At 33.9% G+C, this 25,933-nt stretch overlaps 1 protein-coding gene and 4 non-coding genes across 5 annotated transcripts; all 5 read left to right on the plus strand.

The window, feature by feature from the left end:
* The first annotated feature begins 52 nt into the window (after positions 1–52).
* On the plus strand, positions 53–123 carry TRNAE-UUC (transfer RNA glutamic acid (anticodon UUC)). The gene has a single exon. It is a non-coding gene; the product is annotated as a tRNA-Glu (tRNA).
* Positions 124–3,999: 3,876 nt separating this feature from the next.
* On the plus strand, positions 4,000–4,071 carry TRNAE-UUC (transfer RNA glutamic acid (anticodon UUC)). The gene has a single exon. It is a non-coding gene; the product is annotated as a tRNA-Glu (tRNA).
* Positions 4,072–7,946: 3,875 nt separating this feature from the next.
* On the plus strand, positions 7,947–8,018 carry TRNAE-UUC (transfer RNA glutamic acid (anticodon UUC)). Its single transcript has one exon. It is a non-coding gene; the product is annotated as a tRNA-Glu (tRNA).
* A 3,743-nt stretch (positions 8,019–11,761) lies between these two features.
* Positions 11,762–11,833, plus strand: TRNAE-UUC (transfer RNA glutamic acid (anticodon UUC)). The gene has a single exon. It is a non-coding gene; the product is annotated as a tRNA-Glu (tRNA).
* Positions 11,834–17,184: 5,351 nt separating this feature from the next.
* On the plus strand, positions 17,185–23,105 carry LOC143250335 (charged multivesicular body protein 4-like). The gene is made up of 4 exons (XM_076500785.1): positions 17,185–17,678; positions 18,956–19,134; positions 21,982–22,187; positions 22,952–23,105. The coding sequence occupies exons 2-4, from the start codon at positions 19,105–19,107 to the stop codon at positions 23,103–23,105; spliced, it is 390 nt and encodes a 129-aa protein (XP_076356900.1). The 5' UTR covers positions 17,185–17,678; positions 18,956–19,104.
* Positions 23,106–25,933: the final 2,828 nt, after the last annotated feature.

Consider the following 25,933-nt stretch of genomic DNA (forward strand, 5'->3'; position numbering starts at 1 on the left):
TTTTTTTTTTTAGAAGGAGACAAAAAGTAAATTAAGTAACATAAAACATATATCCCATGTGGTCTAGTGGCTAGGATACCTGGCTTTCACCCAGGAGGCCGGGTTCGATTCCCGGCATGGGAACTTATCATTTTGGTCCGGCATAGCCAAGCGTCGCGGGTTCGCATCCCCGTCGCGCCAAAAATGCTCGACCTTTCAGCCGTGGGGGCGTTATAGTGTGACGCTCAATCCCACTATTTGTTGGTAAAAGAGTAGCCCAAGAGTTGGCGGTGGGTGATGATGACTAGCTGCCTTCCCTCTAGTCTTACACTGCTTAATTAGAGACGACTAGCACAGATAGCCCTCGAGTAGCTTTGTGCGAAATTCAAAAAAACAAACAGATTGCCTTCGTTTAGTTTTGTACGAAATTCAAAAACTAATCAACATCAATTTGTAAGAGCCTTGCCTAGATTCACATAATCCTTTCAAACACAACTACATGTTAATAAACACTATTTTCATTATTTTATGCTATCATTCATCTCCTAACACTCAACACAACTTTTGGGACAAGTTTCAAGAGAATGAGTTTCAGGGACGTTTGGTGATTTGTCCTGATGGGAAATTGAAAGCATAAAAGGTAAATTATAAAATTGAAAAATAAATTGCACGACGGCTAATAAAGATAAAATTATTAACTTGTAGTCCAATTAAAAATAAAAACAAGATATATTTACTTTATCTACATCTTAATTCCACCCTCCTTACCTTTTGATTGAATAAATTATTACATCTTCATAAAAACCATCAGTCTTTATTTTCTTAAGAAGCTTTTTCTCTATCACAATTAACACTAAACTTGCAAATCTTTCTCGTTGTTGTGCATTTCTAGTGGGGCTTTGTATTCTTTTAAATGAGAGAAATAATACTCAACTAAGACACTGGCGACTGTAAGAATCAAAGCTAACTCGTACAACTTTGTAAGTTGTTCCAGAAATGCATCTAACCTGGCATTTCGCAAACAATAAAGTAATTCATTCGTTTGTTTTCCTTGTAAATCAGCGTCACTTTTCAAAGCATTTTCCATTATCATCTTGCAATGATATTAGTACTAATTCAGGAACTGTTTTTCACCTCTTCCCGTTTCTTAGTGTCAAAATGCTCAAGGAATGCAATGCTTTTCAAGCTTTGAAATCAAATTTCAATTTTATTATAAACTGCATTCAAAATTTCATAAAATAACTTTATGTATGTTCTTTAATGTCTTCTCCGGAATCATTTCTTATTCACTTAGTGGGGGTGGAGTATAATCCATTGGCTGCTGTCCAAAATTTATTGAAATCTTCTGACTTTTTTTTGTTGTTGTTGTTGTCGCCATTTAATCTGCTTTATTCATACAGCACGGGATGTATCAAATATTCTATTCTGTAAGACATCAGCTATAAATTTGTATATGAAGAAAATACCGCAAAATATATTCAACAAGAAATTGAACTCAAAATATCTGAGATCCAATGAAAGTGCTTTTGTACAGATAAAGCTTTTAGTATTCCACTTCCCAAAATTATCAACAATATTTTGAAATAAGTCAACGACTTCCTTGTATACCACGAAAGTTTCAACAAGTCAGTAATTATAATTCCAACAAATAGCGACCACTTTCGGGAATCTTTTCTTTGCTTCGATATCTAAAGGGTGCTCATGTTTTGCTGATTTCATAAAGAAATAAAGAGAACGATTTAAGTTTTGAAAGAATCTGTAACACTCCTCAATCTTCGTCACATATTATAACAATAAATTCAATCTACGTGCTCATTCAGCTCAATGGACATCACGCTTACCCCATTATAGGTTTGCGCAAAAACTTTTGACCCAATATTTAATTCATCGACTTAATTTAACATTATCTTGTATGTACCTACTGATGTTCGTTGTGCATTAACATTTGTAAACCCCCAAAAACCTATTGCAAATTTCACTACCTTTAGTCACATATCGCACAACACTAGAAAGCTATAAAATGGTTCTTGCATCAGTAGCTTCATTTGAGGTAACAGCCACAAACAAAGAATTACTTATTTTGCTTTTAATTTTCTTCATCAATACTTCCCATACACAATTAATGAAGTCATTCTGGATTCTATTTGACAGGGCACAAACAAACACTCGATTTCTCTAAATGAGATTTCAATAAGGCATCATACGTCCATTAATCTTTTTAAAATGTTTCTTTTCCTCTACACCTTTTTATTGCACATTTTCACATTATTTAATGATGGTTATTTAGTTGGAATTCAATCCGGGATTTTAAAATCTAGTTAGGCCTAGAGTTGAAAATATATGACTGGAGAAATTTACAAGTCTTTCAATTGCCTTATGCATTTTATTTAAGTCATTAAATCCGCTTGAGTTCCTGGTTCCAAATTTACTTCAAAATAATAAACTTGGCCAGTAGAAAACTTCTGCAAATAAAGTCAAGCGTTAAACAAGTTGTCCTGTCACATTAAGTTATCGATTCCCCTCGGTAGACTCATCAGATAGCCGGATGCGGCTTTCCTATAAGAAAATACACACACACTCACATTCGTTTACGCTGAAATTTTGAACGCACTACTTTGTTCTTTCTGTCAAGCTAAGAGGTGACATCGGTCTTCCATTTTTGATGATGTCTTCTTTATCACTAGGACTCTTTGTACCAAAATTGTTTACTAATTTTTCCTAGTATCTTTTGGATCCATATTCGAATGTGTAGGAAAAAAAGCTAAAACCAATTAAAAAGAAAGCATTTTGCGAGTTGTTGTCCAGATTCTTCCAAACAGTGCTTTCACTCGTATAAGGTGGTTACTGATTATGTACAGTATAGTATAATGCTTCCATATCAATCAGTTGCAAGCTCATAACTTCATATTTAGCTGATGCTTGACGATAAAATTACAATCCTGGAAGATAAATCACCTCACTGAGGTTTGATCTCTGAAATCAGGTTAAAGTAATGGCCAAACACTAGGTTTATAAGACCTGTCCAAACTATCGTTCCAACTGATTACTTTTTATCTGTATGTATTTTCTCCAAAATCAATAATATCTGTTGTGTTACAATTGGTATAGCATTTTGTGTGAACGTCTTTCATCTGGTGCGAGATGGGTTTTAACTTCTCTCTGTCCAGGAGACTTGCTGCAAATGGGCTCCAGCATCGATTGCAATACCATATTCAGTAATTATGGGTTCGTGCTTGAAGTATTAAAACAATCACGTATTTCAAAATGGGTAGTATGTATATTAACACTTTTATTGATAAGGAGAGAACAACGTTTCGACCTTCCTAGGTCATCTTAACCTGAAGATACATTTTTATTTCGAGTGGGTTTCTCGTCATCAAGAAGCACAACAATCAGCTGAGCATATCAAATATTTGGCATACTTGTTCCCATTCATCTGATGTTCAGTGTGGAACCCTTAGAACTTGCATAATTTAATATGCTCTTGTAAGCACAAGAAGTGGAATGTGGGTGAGAAGCTTGAATCTCTTTTGTCATATTCAGTATTGTATGACTGGAGATAATTGGGCTCGTGGGATTTAGAATAACAGAACTGTTGATGACATTTCTTAAGAATGTCACCTTCTCCTCCATTACGTGGTCCTGATGTATACCCTCTCCCAGTAGATCCCAATTCACTTGACATACGATTTACTCGCACTTTTGTGTTAATTGAATGATATCTTGCTATCATTAATCCGCTTTGAGTTTTATAAACGATACAGTATTTGAATCAAAATATTATAGATTGGATAATAACAAAATGTATCAGTTTTATTGGGCAATGTAATTTCTAATGTGTAATAATGATTTTAACTCTAGTAAGCAAGTCATGATTTCACTGGCCGATAGATGGGACAGTGTTTCCCATACTTTTGTTGTCTACACCCGTCAAATAAATATGGTTTCTTGCGCGCTCTCCTGTTTTTTTTTTTTTTTTTAGAAGGAGACAAAAGTAAATTAAGTAACATAAAACATACATCCCATGTGGTCTAGTGGCTAGGATACCTGGCTTTCACCCAGGAGGCCCGGGTTCGATTCCCGGCATGGGAACTTATCATTTTGGTCCGGCATAGCCAAGCGTCGCGGGTTCGCATCCCCGTCGCGCCAAAAATGCTCGACCTTTCAGCCGTGGGGGCGTTATAGTGTGACGCTCAATCCCACTATTTGTTGGTAAAAGAGTAGCCCAAGAGTTGGCGGTGGGTGATGATGACTAGCTGCCTTCCCTCTTGTCTTACACTGCTTAATTAGAGACGACTAGCACAGATAGCCCTCGAGTAGCTTTGTGCGAAATTCAAAAAACAAACAGATTGCCTTCGTTTAGTTTTGTACGAAATTCAAAAACTAATCAACATCAATTTGTAAGAGCCTTGCCTAGATTCACATAATCCTTTCAAACACAACTACATGTTAATAAACACTATTTTCATTATTTTATGCTATCATTCATCTCCTAACACTCAACACAACTTTTGGGACAAGTTTCAAGAGAATGAGTTTCAGGGACGTTTGGTGATTTGTCCTGATGGGAAATTGAAAGCATAAAAGGTAAATTATAAAATTGAAAAATAAATTGCACGACGGCTAATAAAGATAAAATTATTAACTTGTAGTCCAATTAAAAATAAAAACAAGATATATTTACTTTATCTACATCTTAATTCCACCCTCCTTACCTTTTGATTGAATAAATTATTACATCTTCATAAAAACCATCAGTCTTTATTTTCTTAAGAAGCTTTTTCTCTATCACAATTAACACTAAACTTGCAAATCTTTCTCGTTGTTGTGCATTTCTAGTGGGGCTTTGTATTCTTTTAAATGAGAGAAATAATACTCAACTAAGACACTGGCGACTGTAAGAATCAAAGCTAACTCGTACAACTTTGTAAGTTGTTCCAGAAATGCATCTAACCTGGCATTTCGCAAACAATAAAGTAATTCATTCGTTTGTTTTCCTTGTAAATCAGCGTCACTTTTCAAAGCATTTTCCATTATCATCTTGCAATGATATTAGTACTAATTCAGGAACTGTTTTTCACCTCTTCCCGTTTCTTAGTGTCAAAATGCTCAAGGAATGCAATGCTTTTCAAGCTTTGAAATCAAATTTCAATTTTATTATAAACTGCATTCAAAATTTCATAAAATAACTTTATGTATGTTCTTTAATGTCTTCTCCGGAATCATTTCTTATTCACTTAGTGGGGGTGGAGTATAATCCATTGGCTGCTGTCCAAAATTTATTGAAATCTTCTGACTTTTTTTGTTGTTGTTGTTGTCGCCATTTAATCTGCTTTATTCATACAGCACGGGATGTATCAAATATTCTATTCTGTAAGACATCAGCTATAAATTTGTATATGAAGAAAATACCGCAAAATATATTCAACAAGAAATTGAACTCAAAATATCTGAGATCCAATGAAAGTGCTTTTGTACAGATAAAGCTTTTAGTATTCCACTTCCCAAAATTATCAACAATATTTTGAAATAAGTCAACGACTTCCTTGTATACCACGAAAGTTTCAACAAGTCAGTAATTATAATTCCAACAAATAGCGACCACTTTCGGGAATCTTTTCTTTGCTTCGATATCTAAAGGGTGCTCATGTTTTGCTGATTTCATAAAGAAATAAAGAGAACGATTTAAGTTTTGAAAGAATCTGTAACACTCCTCAATCTTCGTCACATATTATAACAATAAATTCAATCTACGTGCTCATTCAGCTCAATGGACATCACGCTTACCCCATTATAGGTTTGCGCAAAAACTTTTGACCCAATATTTAATTCATCGACTTAATTTAACATTATCTTGTATGTACCTACTGATGTTCGTTGTGCATTAACATTTGTAAACCCCCAAAACCTATTGCAAATTTCACTACCTTTAGTCACATATCGCACAACACTAGAAAGCTATAAAATGGTTCTTGCATCAGTAGCTTCATTTGAGGTAACAGCCACAAACAAAGAATTACTTATTTTGCTTTTAATTTTCTTCATCAATACTTCCCATACACAATTAATGAAGTCATTCTGGATTCTATTTGACAGGGCACAAACAAACACTCGATTTCTCTAAATGAGATTTCAATAAGGCATCATACGTCCATTAATCTTTTTAAAATGTTTCTTTTCCTCTACACCTTTTTATTGCACATTTTCACATTATTTAATGATGGTTATTTAGTTGGAATTCAATCCGGGATTTTAAAAATCTAGTTAGGCCTAGAGTTGAAAATATATGACTGGAGAAATTTACAAGTCTTTCAATTGCCTTATGCATTTTATTTAAGTCATTAAATCCGCTTGAGTTCCTGGTTCCAAATTTACTTCAAAATAATAAACTTGGCCAGTAGCAAAACTTCTGCAAATAAAGTCAAGCGTTAAACAAGTTGTCCTGTCACATTAAGTTATCGATTCCCCTCGGTAGACTCATCAGATAGCCGGATGCGGCTTTCCTATAAGAAAATACACACACACTCACATTCGTTTACGCTGAAATTTTGAACGCACTACTTTGTTCTTTCTGTCAAGCTAAGAGGTGACATCGGTCTTCCATTTTTGATGATGTCTTCTTTATCACTAGGACTCTTTGTACCAAAATTGTTTACTAATTTTTCCTAGTATCTTTTGGATCCATATTCGAATGTGTAGGAAAAAAAGCTAAAACCAATTAAAAAGAAAGCATTTTGCGAGTTGTTGTCCAGATTCTTCCAAACAGTGCTTTCACTCGTATAAGGTGGTTACTGATTATGTACAGTATAGTATAATGCTTCCATATCAATCAGTTGCAAGCTCATAACTTCATATTTAGCTGATGCTTGACGATAAAATTACAATCCTGGAAGATAAATCACCTCACTGAGGTTTGATCTCTGAAATCAGGTTAAAGTAATGGCCAAACACTAGATTTATAAGACCTGTCCAAACTATCGTTCCAACTGATTACTTTTTATCTGTATGTATTTTCTCCAAAATCAATAATATCTGTTGTGTTACAATTGGTATAGCATTTTGTGTGAACGTCTTTCATCTGGTGCGAGATGGGTTTTAACTTCTCTCTGTCCAGGAGACTTGCTGCAAATGGGCTCCAGCATCGATTGCAATACCATATTCAGTAATTATGGGTTCGTGCTTGAAGTATTAAAACAATCACGTATTTCAAAATGGGTAGTATGTATATTAACACTTTTATTGATAAGGAGAGAACAACGTTTCGACCTTCCTAGGTCATCTTAACCTGAAGATACATTTTTATTTCGAGTGGGTTTCTCGTCATCAAGAAGCACAACAATCAGCTGAGCATATCAAATATTTGGCATACTTGTTCCCATTCATCTGATGTTCAGTGTGGAACCCTTAGAACTTGCATAATTTAATATGCTCTTGTAAGCACAAGAAGTGGAATGTGGGTGAGAAGCTTGAATCTCTTTTGTCATATTCAGTATTGTATGACTGGAGATAATTGGGCTCGTGGGATTTAGAATAACAGAACTGTTGATGACATTTCTTAAGAATGTCACCTTCTCCTCCATTACGTGGTCCTGATGTATACCCTCTCCCAGTAGATCCCAATTCACTTGACATACGATTTACTCGCACTTTTGTGTTAATTGAATGATATCTTGCTATCATTAATCCGCTTTGAGTTTTATAAACGATACAGTATTTGAATCAAAATATTATAGATTGGATAATAACAAAATGTATCAGTTTTATTGGGCAATGTAATTTCTAATGTGTAATAATGATTTTAACTCTAGTAAGCAAGTCATGATTTCACTGGCCGATAGATGGGACAGTGTTTCCCATACTTTTGTTGTCTACACCCGTCAAATAAATATGGTTTCTTGCGCGCTCTCCTGTTGTTTTTTTTTTTTTTAGAAGGAGACAAAAGTAAATTAAGTAACATAAAACATACATCCCATGTGGTCTAGTGGCTAGGATACCTGGCTTTCACCCAGGAGGCCCGGGTTCGATTCCCGGCATGGGAACTTATCATTTTGGTCCGGCATAGCCAAGCGTCGCGGGTTCGCATCCCCGTCGCGCCAAAAATGCTCGACCTTTCAGCCGTGGGGACGTTATAGTGTGACGCTCAATCCCACTATTTGTTGGTAAAAGAGTAGCCCAAGAGTTGGCGGTGGGTGATGATGACTAGCTGCCTTCCCTCTAGTCTTACACTGCTTAATTAGAGACGACTAGCACAGATAGCCCTCGAGTAATTTTGTACGAAATTCAAAACTAATCAACATCAATTTGTAAGAGCCTTGCCTAGATTCACATAATCCTTTCAAACACAACTACATGTTAATAAACACTATTTTCATTATTTTATGCTATCATTCATCTCCTAACACTCAACACAACTTTTGGGACAAGTTTCAAGAGAATGAGTTTCAGGGACGTTTGGTGATTTGTCCTGATGGGAAATTGAAAGCATAAAAGGTAAATTATAAAATTGAAAAATAAATTGCACGACGGCTAATAAAGATAAAATTATTAACTTGTAGTCCAATTAAAAATAAAAACAAGATATATTTACTTTATCTACATCTTAATTCCACCCTCCTTACCTTTTGATTGAATAAATTATTACATCTTCATAAAAACCATCAGTCTTTATTTTCTTAAGAAGCTTTTTCTCTATCACAATTAACACTAAACTTGCAAATCTTTCTCGTTGTTGTGCATTTCTAGTGGGCTTTGTATTCTTTTAAATGAGAGAAATAATACTCAACTAAGACACTGGCGACTGTAAGAATCAAAGCTAACTCGTACAACTTTGTAAGTTGTTCCAGAAATGCATCTAACCTGGCATTTCGCAAACAATAAAGTAATTCATTCGTTTGTTTTCCTTGTAAATCAGCGTCACTTTTCAAAGCATTTTCCATTATCATCTTGCAATGATATTAGTACTAATTCAGGAACTGTTTTTCACCTCTTCCCGTTTCTTAGTGTCAAAATGCTCAAGGAATGCAATGCTTTTCAAGCTTTGAAATCAAATTTCAATTTTATTATAAACTGCATTCAAAATTTCATAAAATAACTTTATGTATGTTCTTTAATGTCTTCTCCGGAATCATTTCTTATTCACTTAGTGGGGGTGGAGTATAATCCATTGGCTGCTGTCCAAAATTTATTGAAATCTTCTGACTTTTTTTGTTGTTGTTGTTGTCGCCATTTAATCTGCTTTATTCATACAGCACGGGATGTATCAAATATTCTATTCTGTAAGACATCAGCTATAAATTTGTATATGAAGAAAATACCGCAAAATATATTCAACAAGAAATTGAACTCAAAATATCTGAGATCCAATGAAAGTGCTTTTGTACAGATAAAGCTTTTAGTATTCCACTTCCCAAAATTATCAACAATATTTTGAAATAAGTCAACGACTTCCTTGTATACCACGAAAGTTTCAACAAGTCAGTAATTATAATTCCAACAAATAGCGACCACTTTCGGAATCTTTTCTTTGCTTCGATATCTAAAGGGTGCTCATGTTTTGCTGATTTCATAAAGAAATAAAGAGAACGATTTAAGTTTTGAAAGAATCTGTAACACTCCTCAATCTTCGTCACATATTATAACAATAAATTCAATCTACGTGCTCATTCAGCTCAATGGACATCACGCTTACCCCATTATAGGTTTGCGCAAAAACTTTTGACCCAATATTTAATTCATCGACTTAATTTAACATTATCTTGTATGTACCTACTGATGTTCGTTGTGCATTAACATTTGTAAACCCCCAAAAACCTATTGCAAATTTCACTACCTTTAGTCACATATCGCACAACACTAGAAAGCTATAAAATGGTTCTTGCATCAGTAGCTTCATTTGAGGTAACAGCCACAAACAAAGAATTACTTATTTTGCTTTTAATTTTCTTCATCAATACTTCCCATACACAATTAATGAAGTCATTCTGGATTCTATTTGACAGGGCACAAACAAACACTCGATTTCTCTAAATGAGATTTCAATAAGGCATCATACGTCCATTAATCTTTTTAAAATGTTTCTTTTCCTCTACACCTTTTTATTGCACATTTTCACATTATTTAATGATGGTTATTTAGTTGGAATTCAATCCGGGATTTTAAAAATCTAGTTAGGCCTAGAGTTGAAAATATATGACTGGAGAAATTTACAAGTCTTTCAATTGCCTTATGCATTTTATTTAAGTCATTAAATCCGCTTGAGTTCCTGGTTCCAAATTTACTTCAAAATAATAAACTTGGCCAGTAGAAAACTTCTGCAAATAAAGTCAAGCGTTAAACAAGTTGTCCTGTCACATTAAGTTATCGATTCCCTCGGTAGACTCATCAGATAGCCGGATGCGGCTTTCCTATAAGAAAATACACACACACTCACATTCGTTTACGCTGAAATTTTGAACGCACTACTTTGTTCTTTCTGTCAAGCTAAGAGGTGACATCGGTCTTCCATTTTTGATGATGTCTTCTTTATCACTAGGACTCTTTGTACCAAAATTGTTTACTAATTTTTCCTAGTATCTTTGGATCCATATTCGAATGTGTAGGAAAAAAGCTAAAACCAATTAAAAGAAAGCATTTTGCGAGTTGTTGTCCAGATTCTTCCAAACAGTGCTTTCACTCGTATAAGGTGGTTACTGATTATGTACAGTATAGTATAATGCTTCCATATCAATCAGTTGCAAGCTCATAACTTCATATTTAGCTGATGCTTGACGATAAAATTACAATCCTGGAAGATAAATCACCTCACTGAGGTTTGATCTCTGAAATCAGGTTAAAGTAATGGCCAAACACTAGGTTTATAAGACCTGTCCAAACTATCGTTCCAACTGATTACTTTTTATCTGTATGTATTTTCTCCAAAATCAATAATATCTGTTGTGTTACAATTGGTATAGCATTTTGTGTGAACGTCTTTCATCTGGTGCGAGATGGGTTTTAACTTCTCTGTCCAGGAGACTTGCTGCAAATGGGCTCCAGCATCGATTGCAATACCATAATTACTGAATATGGTAAGACCATATGACCTAGGAAGGTCATCTTAACCTGAAGATACATTTTTATTTCGAGTGGGTTTCTCGTCATCAAGAAGCACAACAATCAGCTGAGCATATCAAATATTTGGCATACTTGTTCCCATTCATCTGATGTTCAGTGTGGAACCCTTAGAACTTGCATAATTTAATATGCTCTTGTAAGCACAAGAAGTGGAATGTGGGTGAGAAGCTTGAATCTCTTTTGTCATATTCAGTATTGTATGACTGGAGATAATTGGGCTCGTGGGATTTAGAATAACAGAACTGTTGATGACATTTCTTAAGAATGTCACCTTCTCCTCCATTACGTGGTCCTGATGTATACCCTCTCCCAGTAGATCCCAATTCACTTGACATACGATTTACTCGCACTTTTGTGTTAATTGAATGATATCTTGCTATCATTAATCCGCTTTGAGTTTTATAAACGATACAGTATTTGAATCAAAATATTATAGATTGGATAATAACAAAAATGTATCAGTTTTATTGGGCAATGTAATTTCTAATGTATAATAATGATTTTAACTCTAGTAAGCAAGTCATGATTTCACTGGCCGATAGATGGGACAGTGTTTCCCATACTTTTGTTGTCTACACCCGTCAAATAAAAATGGTTTCTTGCGCGCTCTCCTGTTTTTTTTTTTTTTTAGAAGGAGACAAAAAGAAAATTAAGTAACATAAAACATACATCCCATGTGGTCTAGTGGCTAGGATACCTGGCTTTCACCCAGGATGCCCGGGTTCGATTCCCGGCATGGGAAGTTATCATTTTGGTCCGGCATAGCCAAGCGTGTTGAGGCGTTCGACTCGTAACCTGAGGGTCGCGGGTTCGCATCCCCGTCGCCCCAAAAATGCTCTACCTTTCAGCCGTGGGGGCGTTATAGTGTGACGCTCAATCCCACTATTTGTTGGTAAAAGAGTAGCCCAAGAGTTGGCGGTGGTTGATGATGACTAGCTGCCTTCCTTCTAGTCTTACACTGCTTAATTAGAGACGACTAGCACAGATAGCCCTCGAGTAATTTTGTACGAAATTCAAAACTAATCAACATCAATTTGTAAGAGCCTTGCCTAAATTCATATAATCCTTTCAAACACAACTACATGTTAATAAACACTATTTTCATTATTTTATGCTATCATTCATCTCCTAACACTCAACACAACTTTTGGGACAAGTTTCAAGAGAATGAGTTTCAGGGGGCGTTTGGTGATTTGTCCTGATGAGAAATTGAAAGCATAAAAGGTAAATTATAAAATTGAAAAATAAATTACACGACGTCCAATAAAGATAAAATTATTAACTTGTAGTCCAATTAAAAATAAAAACAAGATATATTTACTTTATCTACATCTTAATTCCACCCTCCTTACCTTTTGATTGAATAAATTATTACACCTTCATAAAAACCATCAGTCTTTATTTTCTTAAGAAGCTTTTTCTCTATCACAATTAACACTAAACTTGCAAATCTTTCTCGTTGTTGTGCATTTCTAGTGGGGCTTTGTATTCTTTTTAAATGAGAGAAATAATACTCAACTAAGACACTGGCGACTGTAAGAATCAAAGCTAACTCGTACAACTTTGTAAGTTGTTCCAGAAATGCATCTAACCTGGCATTTCGCAAACAATAAAGTAATTCATTCGTTTGTTTTCCTTGTAAATCAGCGTCACTTTTCAAAGCATTTTCCATTATCATCTTGCAATGATATTAGTACTAATTCAGGAACTGTTTTTTCACCTCTTCCCGTTTCTTAGTGTCAAAATGCTCAAGGAATGCAATGCTTTTCAAGCTTTGAAATCAAATTTCAATTTTATTATAAACTGCATTCAAAATTTCATAAAATAACTTTATGTATGTTCTTTAATGTCTTCTCCGGAATCATTTCTTATTCACTTAGTGGGGGGTGGAGTATAATCCATTGGCTGCTGTCCAAAATTTATTGAAATCTTCTGACTTTTTTTTTTGTTGTTGTTGTCGCCATTTAATCTGCTTTATTCATACAGCACGGGATGTATCAAATATTCTATTCTGTAAGACATCAGCTATAAATTTGCATATGAAGAAAATACCGCAAAATATATTCAACAAGAAATTGAACTCAAAATATCTGAGATCCAATGAAAGTGCTTTTGTACAGATAAAGCTTTTAGTATTCCACTTCCCAAAATTATCAACAATATTTTGAAATAAGTCAACGACTTCCTTGTATACCACGAAAGTTTCAACAAGTCAGTAATTATAATTCCAACAAATAGCGACCACTTTCGGGAATCTTTTCTTTGCTTCGATATCTAAAGGGTGCTCATGTTTTGCTGATTTCATAAAGAAATAAAGAGAACGATTTAAGTTTTGAAAGAATCTGTAACACTCCTCAATCTTCGTCACATATTATAACAATAAATTCAATCTACGTGCTCATTCAGCTCAATGGACATCACGCTTACCACATTATAGGTTTGCGCAAAAACTTTTGACCCAATATTTAATTCATCGACTTAATTTAACATTATCTTGTTTGTATCTAGTGTTGTGCGATATGTGACTAAAGGTAGTGAAATTTGCAATAGGTTTTTGGGGGTTTACAAATGTTAATGCACAACGAACAGCTTCATTTGAGGTAACAGCCACAAACAAAGAATTAGTTATTTTGCTTTTAATTTTCTTCATCAATACTTCCCATACACAATTAATGAAGTCATTCTGGATTCTATTTGACAGGGCACAAACAAACACTCGATTTCTCTAAATGAGATTTCAATAAGGCATCATACGTCCATTAATCTTTTAAAATGTTTCTTTTCCTCTACACCTTTTTATTGCGCATTTTCACATTATTTAATGATGGTTATTTAGTTGGAATTCAATCCGGGATTTTAAAAATCTAGTTATACCTACAGTTGAAAATATATGACTGGAGAAATTTACAAGTCTTTCAATTGCCTTATGCATTTTATTTAAGTCATTAAATCCGCTTGAGTTCCTGGTTCCAAATTTACTTCAAAATAATAAACTTGGCCAGTAGAAAAACTTCTGCAAATAAAGTCAAGCGTTATACAAGTGTCCTGTCACATTAAGTTATCGATTCCCCTCGGTAGACTCATCAGATAGCCGGATGCGGCTTTCCTATAAGAAAATACACACACACTCACATTCGTTTACGCTGAAATTTTGAACGCACTACTTTGTTCTTTCTGTCAAGCTAAAAGGTGACATCGGTTTTCCATTTTTGATGATGTCTTCTTTATCACTAGGACTCTTTGTACCAAAATTGTTTACTAATTTTTCCTAGTATCTTTTGGATCCATATTCGAATGTGTAGGAAAAAAAGCTAAAACCAATTAAAAAGAAAGCATTTTGTGAGTTGTTGTCCAGATTCTTCCAAACAGTGCTTTCATTCGTATAAGGTGGTTACTGATTATGTACAGTATAGTATAATGCTTCCATATCAATCAGTTGCAAGCTCATAACTTCATATTTAGCTGATGCTTGACGATAAAATTACAATCCTGGAAGATAAATCACCTCACTGAGGTTTGATCTCTGAAATCAAGTTAAAGTAATGGCCAAACACTAGGTTTATAAGACCTGTCCAAACTATCGTTCCAACTGATTACTTTTTATCTGTATGTATTTTCTCCAAAATCAATAATATCTGTTGTGTTACAATTGGTATAGCATTTTCTGTGAACGTCTTTCATCTGGTGCGAGATGGGTTTTAACTTCTCTCTGTCCAGGAGACTTGCTGCAAATGGGCTCCAGCATCGATTGCAATACCTTATTCAGTAATTATGGGTTCGTGCTTGAAGTATTAAAACAATCACGTATTTCAAAATGGGTAGTATGTATATTAACACTTTTATTGATAAGGAGAGAACAACGTTTCGACCTTACTACGTCATCTTAACCTGAAGATACATTTTTATTTCGAGTGGGTTTCTCGTCATCAAGAAGCACAACAATCAGCTGAGCATATCAAATATTTGGCATACTTGTTCCCATTCATCTGATGTTCAGTGTGGAACCTTTAGAACTTGCATAATTTAATATGCTCTTGTAAGCACAAGAAGTGGAATGTGGGTGAGAAGCTTGAATCTCTTTTGTCATATTCAGTATTGCATGACTGGAGATAATTGGGCTCGTGGGATTTAGAAAACAGAACTGTTGATGACATTTCTTAAGAATGTCACCTTCTCCTCCATTACGTGGTCCTAATGTATACCCTCTCCCAGTAGATCCCAATTCACTTGACATACGATTTACCCGCACTTTTTGTGTTAATTGAATGATATCTGTCTGTCATTAATCCGCTTTGAGTTTTATATACGATACTGTATTTGGGGCAAAATATTACAGATTGCAAAATAACAAAAATGTATCAGTTTTATTGGGCAATGTAATTTCTAATGTGTAATAATGTTTTTTAACTCTAGTAAGCAAGTCATGATTTCACTGGCCGATAGATGGGACAGTGTTTCCCATACTTTTGTCGTCTACACCCCTCAAATAAATATGGTTTCTTGCGCGCACTCCTGCTTTTTCTGTTTTTGAAGGAGCCAAAAAGTATAGTATGTAATAAAAAATATACATCGCATGTGTTCTAGTGGCTAGGATACCTGGCTTTCACCCAGGGTGCCCGTGTTCTCTTCCCGGCTTGGGAAGTTATCATTTTGGCCCAGCATAGCCAAGCGTGTTGAGGCGTTCGACTCGTAACCTGAGGGTCGCGGGTTCGCATCCCCGTCGTGCCAAACATGCTCGCCCTTTATAAGGGCCTTATAATGTGACGATCAATCCCACTATTCGTTGGTAAAAAAGTAGCCCAAGATTTGGAGGTGGGTGGTGATTACTGGCTGACTTCCCTCTAGTCTTACACTGCTAAATTAATTACGTGTAGCGCAAATATCCCTCGAGTAGTTTTGCGCGATGTGTCAGATAGTCCGATGTGGCTTTTCTATGAGAGAATCACACACCAAAACTAAAAAACTTGAGTTACTTAAAATTTATAAAATCGATTTCTGTTTTGGTAAATTATAGATAATCATGTTAGCTTCTGAGTCAGTATTGTCAGTCTTTTTCAATATGTTTTATTGCATTACATTTTTTTATATTACTATAGCTAGCTAGTTTAGCTTTACTTTGATTCATACTTGTATTTATAAGAAAAATATATTTGTGTATAAATACAATGTCAACGTTTACGCCGCTATTTTTTTTTTTTTCAGCGATAGCATAGCTCCATTTTAAAAGGTTTTGGTCAGGTTTTTGAATTTCGCGCAAAGCTACGCGAGGGTTAACTGCGCTAACCTTCCATAATTTAGTAGTGCGCAAGACTGGAAGGAAAGCATCCACCGCTAAGCCTTGGGCTACTACTTTACTAACGAATACTGGGTCTAACCACACATTATAATGTCCCCACGGCTGAAAGATCAAACATGTTTGGTGTGACGGGGATTCGAATCCGCGACCCTAAGATTACAAATCGAGTGCCTTAATAACCGAGCCATGCTCGGCACATTCAAAAGGTAGCGCGCAGAGATATAGTTGTATTTATAAATTCAAAATTGTTTATCTTCCTTCATTGAAATAATAGATAGAAAAAAAAAAAAGGTTTAGGTTATTAACTTCACCTTTACAAGATTTATAATACTATTAAATATTTAAACACGAAATTCATGTAGAAATGTTATGTTGAAAAACCAACAAATATGTAAAAAATATATAAAGCAAAGCTTATTTAAAATAAACAACTGCACTAACCTTCACAGTGACTTCATTTAATTTATCACGAGTTTTCCATGGTTTTCTCAATTTTTTAGTATTTTCATTGGTCTTTGAAATATGACGTCAAATTAATTTTGGTAAAACTTATATTTCGCGGATATTTATTTAGTTGAGTCCTAGCTTAAAAAGTTTTTAGTCTTTAAGGGAGAGCAGCGGTTCCAACAACTGCCTTGCATTAAAGGGAAGAGAGAAAGACAAATGCTTCTTTACTTTACTGAAAAGTAAAAAAGAAAAATATCAACAAACGTTAGAAACCTATCAAAGTACCACTAGCGACAACGCTTTGATTCGAGGATACACTATTTGCAAACTGTCAGTTTTTTCTTATTTTATCATTGAAACATAATAACCAAGTAATATTTTGATAATTACAAATGTTAAAAGAATAAATATGTACATATAGTTTAGTTTAAGTTTACTATTCTGTGGTGTACATCCGTCATGATATCAGCATATAGCGTGATACGTCATCGTGTCAGCTTTCATTACAGTAGCATGATATTTGTCAGTTTCTTTAACGTTAGTTTGTTATTGGTCTGATTTTACGGAATAATACAAGGGTTGCAGTGACATAAATACGTTCACGTTTCGTGGAAGGAAATTACAGCGTGTGGTGTTAATTTAAGTTTTAAGGTGGAAAGTGTAATTATACTAGTTGTGTTTTAATATAAAATATCTTACACACAGAGAAAATTATAAATTCATTGAGTTTTGTATTTAGCCTATTTTTAGCTTAAAAGTAGTTCAAATTATTTACCAATAATTCTAAATTAAAGTTATACTAGTTCTACATACGTCATATTTGAAAGACACTTCCTACGCATAGGTGAGTGCCATGTGTGAAATATCTTTAGAAGTTCGAATAGTGTTCGTTATTTTTATTTTATTTGTACGTCAGAAAAGTTGTGCGTTTCACTAAACATAGGCCTAATGTAATAATAATGTGATATTGTTGGAAAGATAATTAAATAACCCAACTTATTCCCCACTGGCTAGAGTTTGTACTAAATAACTTGATTATGTTGTGCTTAAATTTTCCAAGTTTTAATTTAGTTCCTATGCTAACGTAAATTTCATGAATTTTGAATGTGATATTTCAACCTCTCCTCAATTTTTTTTTTTTCTCTATCTATGTTGAGAAATCATGAAGTGTTGCATGAAGCTGTCTTGTGTGTTCAAGTTTGGTATTAATGATAATTGATGATGAATTATAGCAGTAGGAAGTTCGATTTTTTTCCAGAAATATTACTATAGAAAATAGAATCATAATCTACGTGAAACCATCTTGTAAGTTAACTGTTTAATATACTAAATATAACTTCGTATTAATCTTATTTGTATATGTAAAAAATATTTTATATTAATGTTCCTCTTCCCAAAAGAAGTGTAAATGTAAATTTATATTGTTGTTGATTCAATTGGTTTACAGTTGGTGTCAAAAAATTCCTTTGTTGTTGTTTGTATTTGAGCAACGTATAATTGAATATTAATTCTGATACTGACTGTTTTAAACTGATGTTGCAAGCTCTCCTTTGACTAACAATACAAAAACCATATTCAGATGAATTTATACATCAAAAATAAATCGTATGGATTATTTCAAATGATAATTTGTATGAACCTGCTAAAAAGATAGTTTTTATGAACTGTAAAGACTCAAAATATTTTAATTATCTTTATGGTATTTTTAGTTGTTTTTTATTTAATTATTTATTAAGAAACATGTAAATCCTCAATGATACAAATCTTAGTTATAGATAGGCAATGGAAGAATCTTACTGATGGTGGAACATATTACATGTTTAAAAACATAGTTCTCTCTCCTTTAGACAGACCAATGTTTCATTGAATAATATTTAGAGGTTGTAGAAGGTAGTTAAATTTTACCTTGTTGTTTACATTATATTTGTATGTTCCAGAACGTTCAAAAGGTTTTATAATGTTTACTTACACTATTATAGAACATATCCAAGAACATTCTGGAATATTTCAGAGTATTCCATATTATTCAAAATGTTCAGGAGCATTCCATTTATATATAGTTCATACTGTTACTTCTATAACACTACATGATATTACAGCAGTTTCTACAATTTGTACAAGACTATTTCAGATATACCAACTTGGGCAGAAATATGAAGAGTTTCTGAACTAGGCTAATTTATCTTGGTACCATCCATCTTTATGGAGTACAACTTGTAGCACCTACAACTCTGCATCATACATGATCTGGATGTTGATGGGACGATTTGATGTCACTGACCATAAGGAAAGAGTACTTGGTAACATTTGCATGTTTGTTGTTCAAGTTTATCATAGAACATGGTTCATGTTTCCCAATGCCAGTTCTTCTCCTTGCAGTGATCTTGTTAAGCATAAGAAAGAAAATTGTGTTCTTTTTTATTTAAAAAAAATTTTACTGAAACCTGTGGTATCTCAATGCTGGTTTTACACTACTTGACTTTGCTGTATTCACAAAGTCAAAAGAAGTAGCAAAGCCACTAAACAAGGAAGCCACTGATGAACCTCCAAAGCACATTCAGCCTGAGAACATTTTAGTTGAAGATACTATGACAAAGAACTCAACAAATTTCTTCAGTTGCTTTGAAATTTCTTTTGTATTTTGGTCATGAGTCTTGAGAGCTCAACGAGGACTACAGGGTGATACTACAGACAGTTAAACACTTGAATGTGGTAAATGATAATGTTGAAAGGGAGGGTGACCCTTAATGAAGAGTTTTTATGCCATCCTAATAAAGAAAATAGAAGCAATTCTTTCTTCAAGTTGTGCAGATCATAGAAGACACTTTTCTAACAGCAGAAAGGAGACAATAACAATACAGAAGTGACCAACCACACCAAAGCTGTTCAATTATGTAACTGTACTGTTGTACATGCGATAAAGAAACAACACACTTTAAATAAATCATTTATAACAAATAAATATTTTTATATTACACTATCAGACCACAACAGTCTAGAATTACAACCTTATTGAGGAATCTGTAAATATGGTTCAAAATGGATGAAGTTTGACATTTAATGTGTTTTTGTCCATTAACAAAATTAAGGGATGGGAACTTTAGGCTTTTTAACTGGCAATTAAGGACTGCCCTAATAAGTGTATGAGTAAATGGATAAAAATGTTATTAAAATATAAGAAAAGATGCTTTAACAAACTTGCCTGCTAATATCATGTTAACACATCAGTCTTTTTTTTTTTTCATATGAATCTTTAACATGTTAATTAGCAAAGGGGCTACCACTAGGGTGAGCATGTAGATAAATAAGTTCCTAGTGCTATATCATGACTGTGTGTGTCCTACCCTCTTGTAAATGACAGAAGAAAATGTTTCACTAAAGTTTCATGTCACTTGGCCTGTGATTTCTGCAGTGGTTTGTTTTGGTTATCACTTAAGCTACAATATGGTAGTATTGTGCAAACATTTTAGTTCGAATGAAAAGTACAAGTGTATTACAAGAACCTGATTCATGGTCATTTGAGTAGAACATGTAGGTTGGGATATTAGTTATGAGTTTAGTGATTCCAAGTCTAATAATGAAAGAGGTTTGGATTGTACAGAGTAGGTAAACATTCAGGGTGATTTGTCTATAGCTGATGCTGTCAATCCAGTCACTGTTGTCTTTTATTGGACAGTCGCAAGTCATTACAAATCTGGCACCAGAGGCCATACCAGCTGACATTTTCAAACTTTATGATGGAGGACATTGTGAACATGATGGTCACTGGAAAAATAGGTTTGCTGAGCAAATGCTTATTTCTGATCCCTTCCTGATACCAGTAAATAATGCAACTTCCTTTACATTACAGACTTAGTGCATGGATTAACGTTACTGCAGTTGCAAATGTAATAATGTAACCCCAAAGTTGAAAAATATGTTTCTGGAAAGTGTTAATGACCAATCATTGGACAGAATGAACGAGTTCCTCAAGACATTTCTTATCCCTGTGTTAAACACTAATAAATGTTTTGGTGGTAGCCTTGTATTTTATGGAGATCAACACATCATTAAGAGTTAAACAACATTTCAAGGAAAAACTTGTTCATGTTAAATGATGAGAAGGATTTAGCAACCTCAAAATGTTACTACCTCATGATAAGTTTTACCTTTTTTAAAACTATTGAAACTTCCAGCTTATTGCATCACAACATATGTATATCTCAAGTTATTTTCTAGGTTCACAAACCTTGGATAGCGGTTATGAGTTCTTGTATCTAACATTATTCACTAAGTTTAATTACAAGAAAGTTTTCCATTCTGACATGGTTAGTAGTTCCACATCAGTTTTTTTAATAGATTTCACAAGATATTACTAGACTACTCCAGATTCACTAAAGAAGGTACCATATTGTTCAGGTGCAGGACTACAATTGACAACCTTGTAAATGTACAAATATTTGATAAAAGAAAAAAGAACCAACAAAAGAGAATCTTCAGTAGCTATGGCATTTGAAATTCTTTTTGGCAGGATTAGAGCAAATTAAATTACCAGACTTTTTTTCTCTCTTTATTAGCTATATTTTTGTGTGCTTACAATAACAAGTGTCGAGAGCACATATATTTGATTAAATTTTATTACTAAATAGGATCTCTATTAGCCTAAATTCAAACTGAAATTATTTAAGGCAGGATTAGACCAAATTAAGCTATTAGATCTTGTGCTTGGTTAAATACATCAACTGAAGGAGTTTAACTTCTTGAGTACAAAACTAATAAGATCTCAAATCACTCAAGATGTGATGGAGCTGTGAGATAAAAGTTTGTGTGTGAAAAAAATAAGATAGAGCATTTCTATGACCTTTTACACTATTGCTAAAAAGTCACATTTTAACACTGCTCTTTAACCCGTAAGTAGGAAAAAAATCTTTTATTCTATTAATATTGGTAGAATAAAAAATTGAATTGTTTCTCTAAATACCAAATTTCATAGTTATTAAACCTTGTTTGTGTGGTAAACTACAATTATTTTGTGTGTAACTTTTGCATTATGCTTCATCTACCATATATAATCTGTTGATACAAGTTTATTAAAAATAAATTAATGCTACTAGGTTTTCTTTTGATACTAATATTTAGCTTATTGTTTATTTTTTACATCTTTCTAGTCAGACACAAGAACCTTAAATATGAGTCTTTTAGCTAAACTCTTTGGTGGTGGAAAGTCTAAGCAAAACACACCAACTCCAGCAGAAGCCATTCAACGATTAAGAGGTATTGAAGATGTGCTTATCAAAAAGCAAGACTACTTGGAAAAAAAAATTGAACAAGAAATTCAAACTGCAAAGAAAAATGGTTCCAAAAAACAAAAGAAGTAAGTTTACCTTGAGGCTTTAGTCTTGTTTTTGACCTTTCAAGGCTCTTAAATATTAATCTTGTCTGCTTAACAATTTTTGTTTTCACTGAAGAGTATATTCATCGTGGGATATTTTAGTGCAATTGTATTTTATTTTGGGCAAATGAGTAACAGTTATCAAGAAAAATAATAACATGAAATTTCAAAGTTAGAAGTGCATTTGGTTTTTGGGATATATTAGTTTGTGCTACTGATCCAAATTTCATATAAATAAAATTATATCATTGTGAATTTTATATCTTCTAAATGCAATAAATGTGTTTGGATATAATTAAATATCACAAATAATTATTTTATAGTACTATTAAAACAAAAACTTGCATACTTGCATGCATTTTGGGTTTTGGGACAATGCTATTCTGCTTAATTTTGGTCGATGCTTGGGATTATAAATCATATTCCATTCTCAGACAGAATTAATCTAGGCTACCCCATTTCTTGTCCACTATACCAGGCTTTGTTACTTTTGGGTAATGTCTACCTGTAAGCTTGCTCACCTTTATGTCTATTCTTGTAGGTTTATAGCCTGTATTAGGAGAAAATCATTTCTCATTCTTTTTTTAACTGTGTACAACCTCAGTTTTCATTTCTTGTTTCACTTCATTTCTATGTGTACCACTCACTTTCATTACTTTCCCAATGTTGTTTCTTCTTGCAGCTGCAAGTTATTTTTTGTTCCATGCATGCTTCCATGATTTATTATTTCACTTTATTCTTCACAGGCTTCTTATGCAAGGAATGGTATTTTTCATTCTGTATCTGATCAATCTTTCTATTGGTTCTTGTCATTTGCATACTTTGCAACCTCACTTGTGCAAGCATACTTCTATTTCCACGATCTCTCCTATTTCCTTCTTAGTTGCCCTTCTTTGTTAAGCATACTTATTTCCATCGCTTCTCCTATTTCCTTCTTAGTTGTTCTTCTTGTTAAGCATACTTATTTCCACGATCTCTCCTATTTCCTTCTTAGTTGTCCTTCTTGTTAAGCATACTTTATTTCCACGATCTCTCCTATTTCCTTCATAGTTGTCCTTCTTTGTTAAGCATAATTTATTTCCACGATTCTCCTATTTCCTTCATAGTTGCTTCCTTCTTGTTACATACTTATTTCCACGATCTCTCCCATTTCCTTCTTAGTTGCTCTCTTTGTTAACATACTTTATTTCCACAATCTCTCCTATTTCTTAGTTGCCCTTCTTTATAAGCATACTTCTATTTCCACGATCTCTCCTATTTCCTTCAGACTTGTTCCTTCTTTGTTAAGATACTCTATTTCCACGATCTCTCCTATTTCCTTCCTAGTTCCTCCGTCTTTTGTTAAGTATACTTTATTTCATTAATCTCCTATTTCTTTCCTAGTTGTTCTTCTTTGTTAAGCATACTTCTATTTCCACGATCTCCCTATTTCCTTCCTAGTTCTTCTTGTTAAGTATACTTCTATTTCCACGATCTCTCCTATTTCCTTTCTAGTTGTTCTTCTTTGTTACATACTTCTATTTCCACGATCTCTCCTATTTCCTTCTTATTGTTCTTCTTGTTACATACTTCTATTTATTAACGATCTCTCCTATTTTCTTCCTAGTTGTTCTTCTTTGTTATTTACTCTATTTCCACGATCTCTCCTATTTCCTTCAGAGTTGCTCCTTCTTTGTTAAGCATACTTCTATTTCCACGATCTCTCCTATTTCCTTCAGTTGTTCTTCTTTGTTAAGCATACTTTCTATTTCCACGATCTCTCCTATTTCCTTCTTAGTTGTCCTTCTTGTTAAGCATACTTATTTCCACGATCTCTCCTATTTCTTCTTAGTTGCCCTTTCTTGTTAAGCATACTTCTATTTCCACGATCTCTCCTATTTCCTTCCTAGTTGTTCTCTTCTTGTTAAGCATACTTTATTTCCATCGATCTCTCCTATTTCCTTCTTAGTTGCTCCTTCTTGTTAAGATACTTCTTTCCACGATCTCTCCTATTTCCTTCTTGTTGTTCTTTTGTTACATACTACTATTTACACGATCTCTCCTATTTCCTTCTTCCTAGTTGTCCTCTTGTTAAGTATACTTCTATTTCCACCGATCTCTCCTATTTCCTTCCTAGTTGTTCTTCTTTTGTTATATACATACTTATTTCCATGATCTCTCCTATTTCCTTCCTAGTTGTCTTCTTTGTTAAGATACTTTATTTCCATCGATCTCTCCTATTTCTTTTTAGAGGTTGTTCTTCTTGTTAAGATACTTATTTCCATGATCTCTCCTATTTCCTTCAGAGGTTGTCCTTCTTGTTAAGATACTTATTTCCACGATCTTCTCCTATTTCCTTATCTTGTTATATACTTCTATTTCCATCGATCTCTCCTTTTTTCTTACTTTATTTCCTTCGACCTCTTCTTCTTAAGCATACTTTATTTCCATCGATCTCTCCTATTTTTCTTAGTTGTCTTCTTTTTGTTAAGCATACTTTATTTCCGATTCTCCTATTTCCTCCTTAGTTGTTCCTTTGTTACATACTCTATTTACATCGATATCTCCTATTTTCTTCCTGAAGGTTCTTCTTGTTAAGCATACTACTATTTCCACGATCTCTCCTATTTCTTCAGAGTTGTTCTTCTTTGTTAAGCATACTTCTATTTCCACGATCTCTCCTATTTTCTTCCTAGTTGTTCTTCTTTGTTAAGCATACTTCTATTTCCATCGATCTCTCCTATTTTCTTCCTAGTTACCCTTCTTTGTTAAGCATACTTATTTCCAACGATCTCTCCTATTTTCTTCCTAGTTACTTCTTCTTGTTAATATACTTCTATTTCCACGATCTCTCCTATTTCCTTCTTAGTTGTTCTTCTTGTTAAGCATACTTTATTTCCACGATCTCTCCTATTTCCTTCTTGCTCCTTCTTTTGTTAAGCATACTTTATTTACATCGATCTCTCCTATTTTCTTCCTAGTTGTTCTTCTTGTTAAGCATACTTATTTCCACGATCTCTCCTATTTCCTTCAGTTGCCCTTCTTTGTTAAGCATACTTATTTCCACGATCTCTCCTATTTCCTTCAGAGTTGCCCTTCTTTGTTAAGCATACTTCTATTTCCATCGATCTCTCCTATTTCCTTCAGAGTTCCCTTCTTTGTTAAGCATACTTATTTCCACGATCTCTCCTATTTCAGAGGTTGCTCCTTCTTTGTTAAGTATACTTTATTTCCACGATCTCTCCTATTTCCTTCAGAGGTTGCCCTTCTTGTTAAGCATACTTCTATTTACACGATCTCTCCTATTTCCTTCAGAGTTGCCCTTCTTTTGATAAGCATACTTATTTCCACGATCTCTCCTATTTCCTTCCTAGTTGCCCTTCTTGTTAAGCATACTTCTATTTCCATGATCTCTCCTATTTCCTTCCTTGTTGCCCTTCTTTGTTATTTCTTACATATCTCCTTGTTTTTTTCAATTAGTACTCACTTGTTTATTTTCCTTTTAATCTGTCCTTTCTGCTTTTGAATTAAATTTATTTTCTAAAGCCTGCTTTAGTTTAGTGCTATATGCTTAATATATTCTTTCACTCTTTCATTTTGTTAAGAATTTGTAAATGATCTGACCTCTGCAGCAGACTGTTTTGTTTTTTTCAGGAAATATGTTTGTTACTTAGATAAATAGCTCTATTCTATGTTTGGTTATTGCCTTGTGGATTTTAAAGTGAGTTTCCATTGCATTGTTTATTTTG

This window comes from Tachypleus tridentatus, chromosome 5, assembly GCF_004210375.1.
Source record: "Tachypleus tridentatus isolate NWPU-2018 chromosome 5, ASM421037v1, whole genome shotgun sequence".
In the NCBI taxonomy this organism is placed as follows: Eukaryota; Metazoa; Arthropoda; class Merostomata; order Xiphosura; family Limulidae; genus Tachypleus; species Tachypleus tridentatus.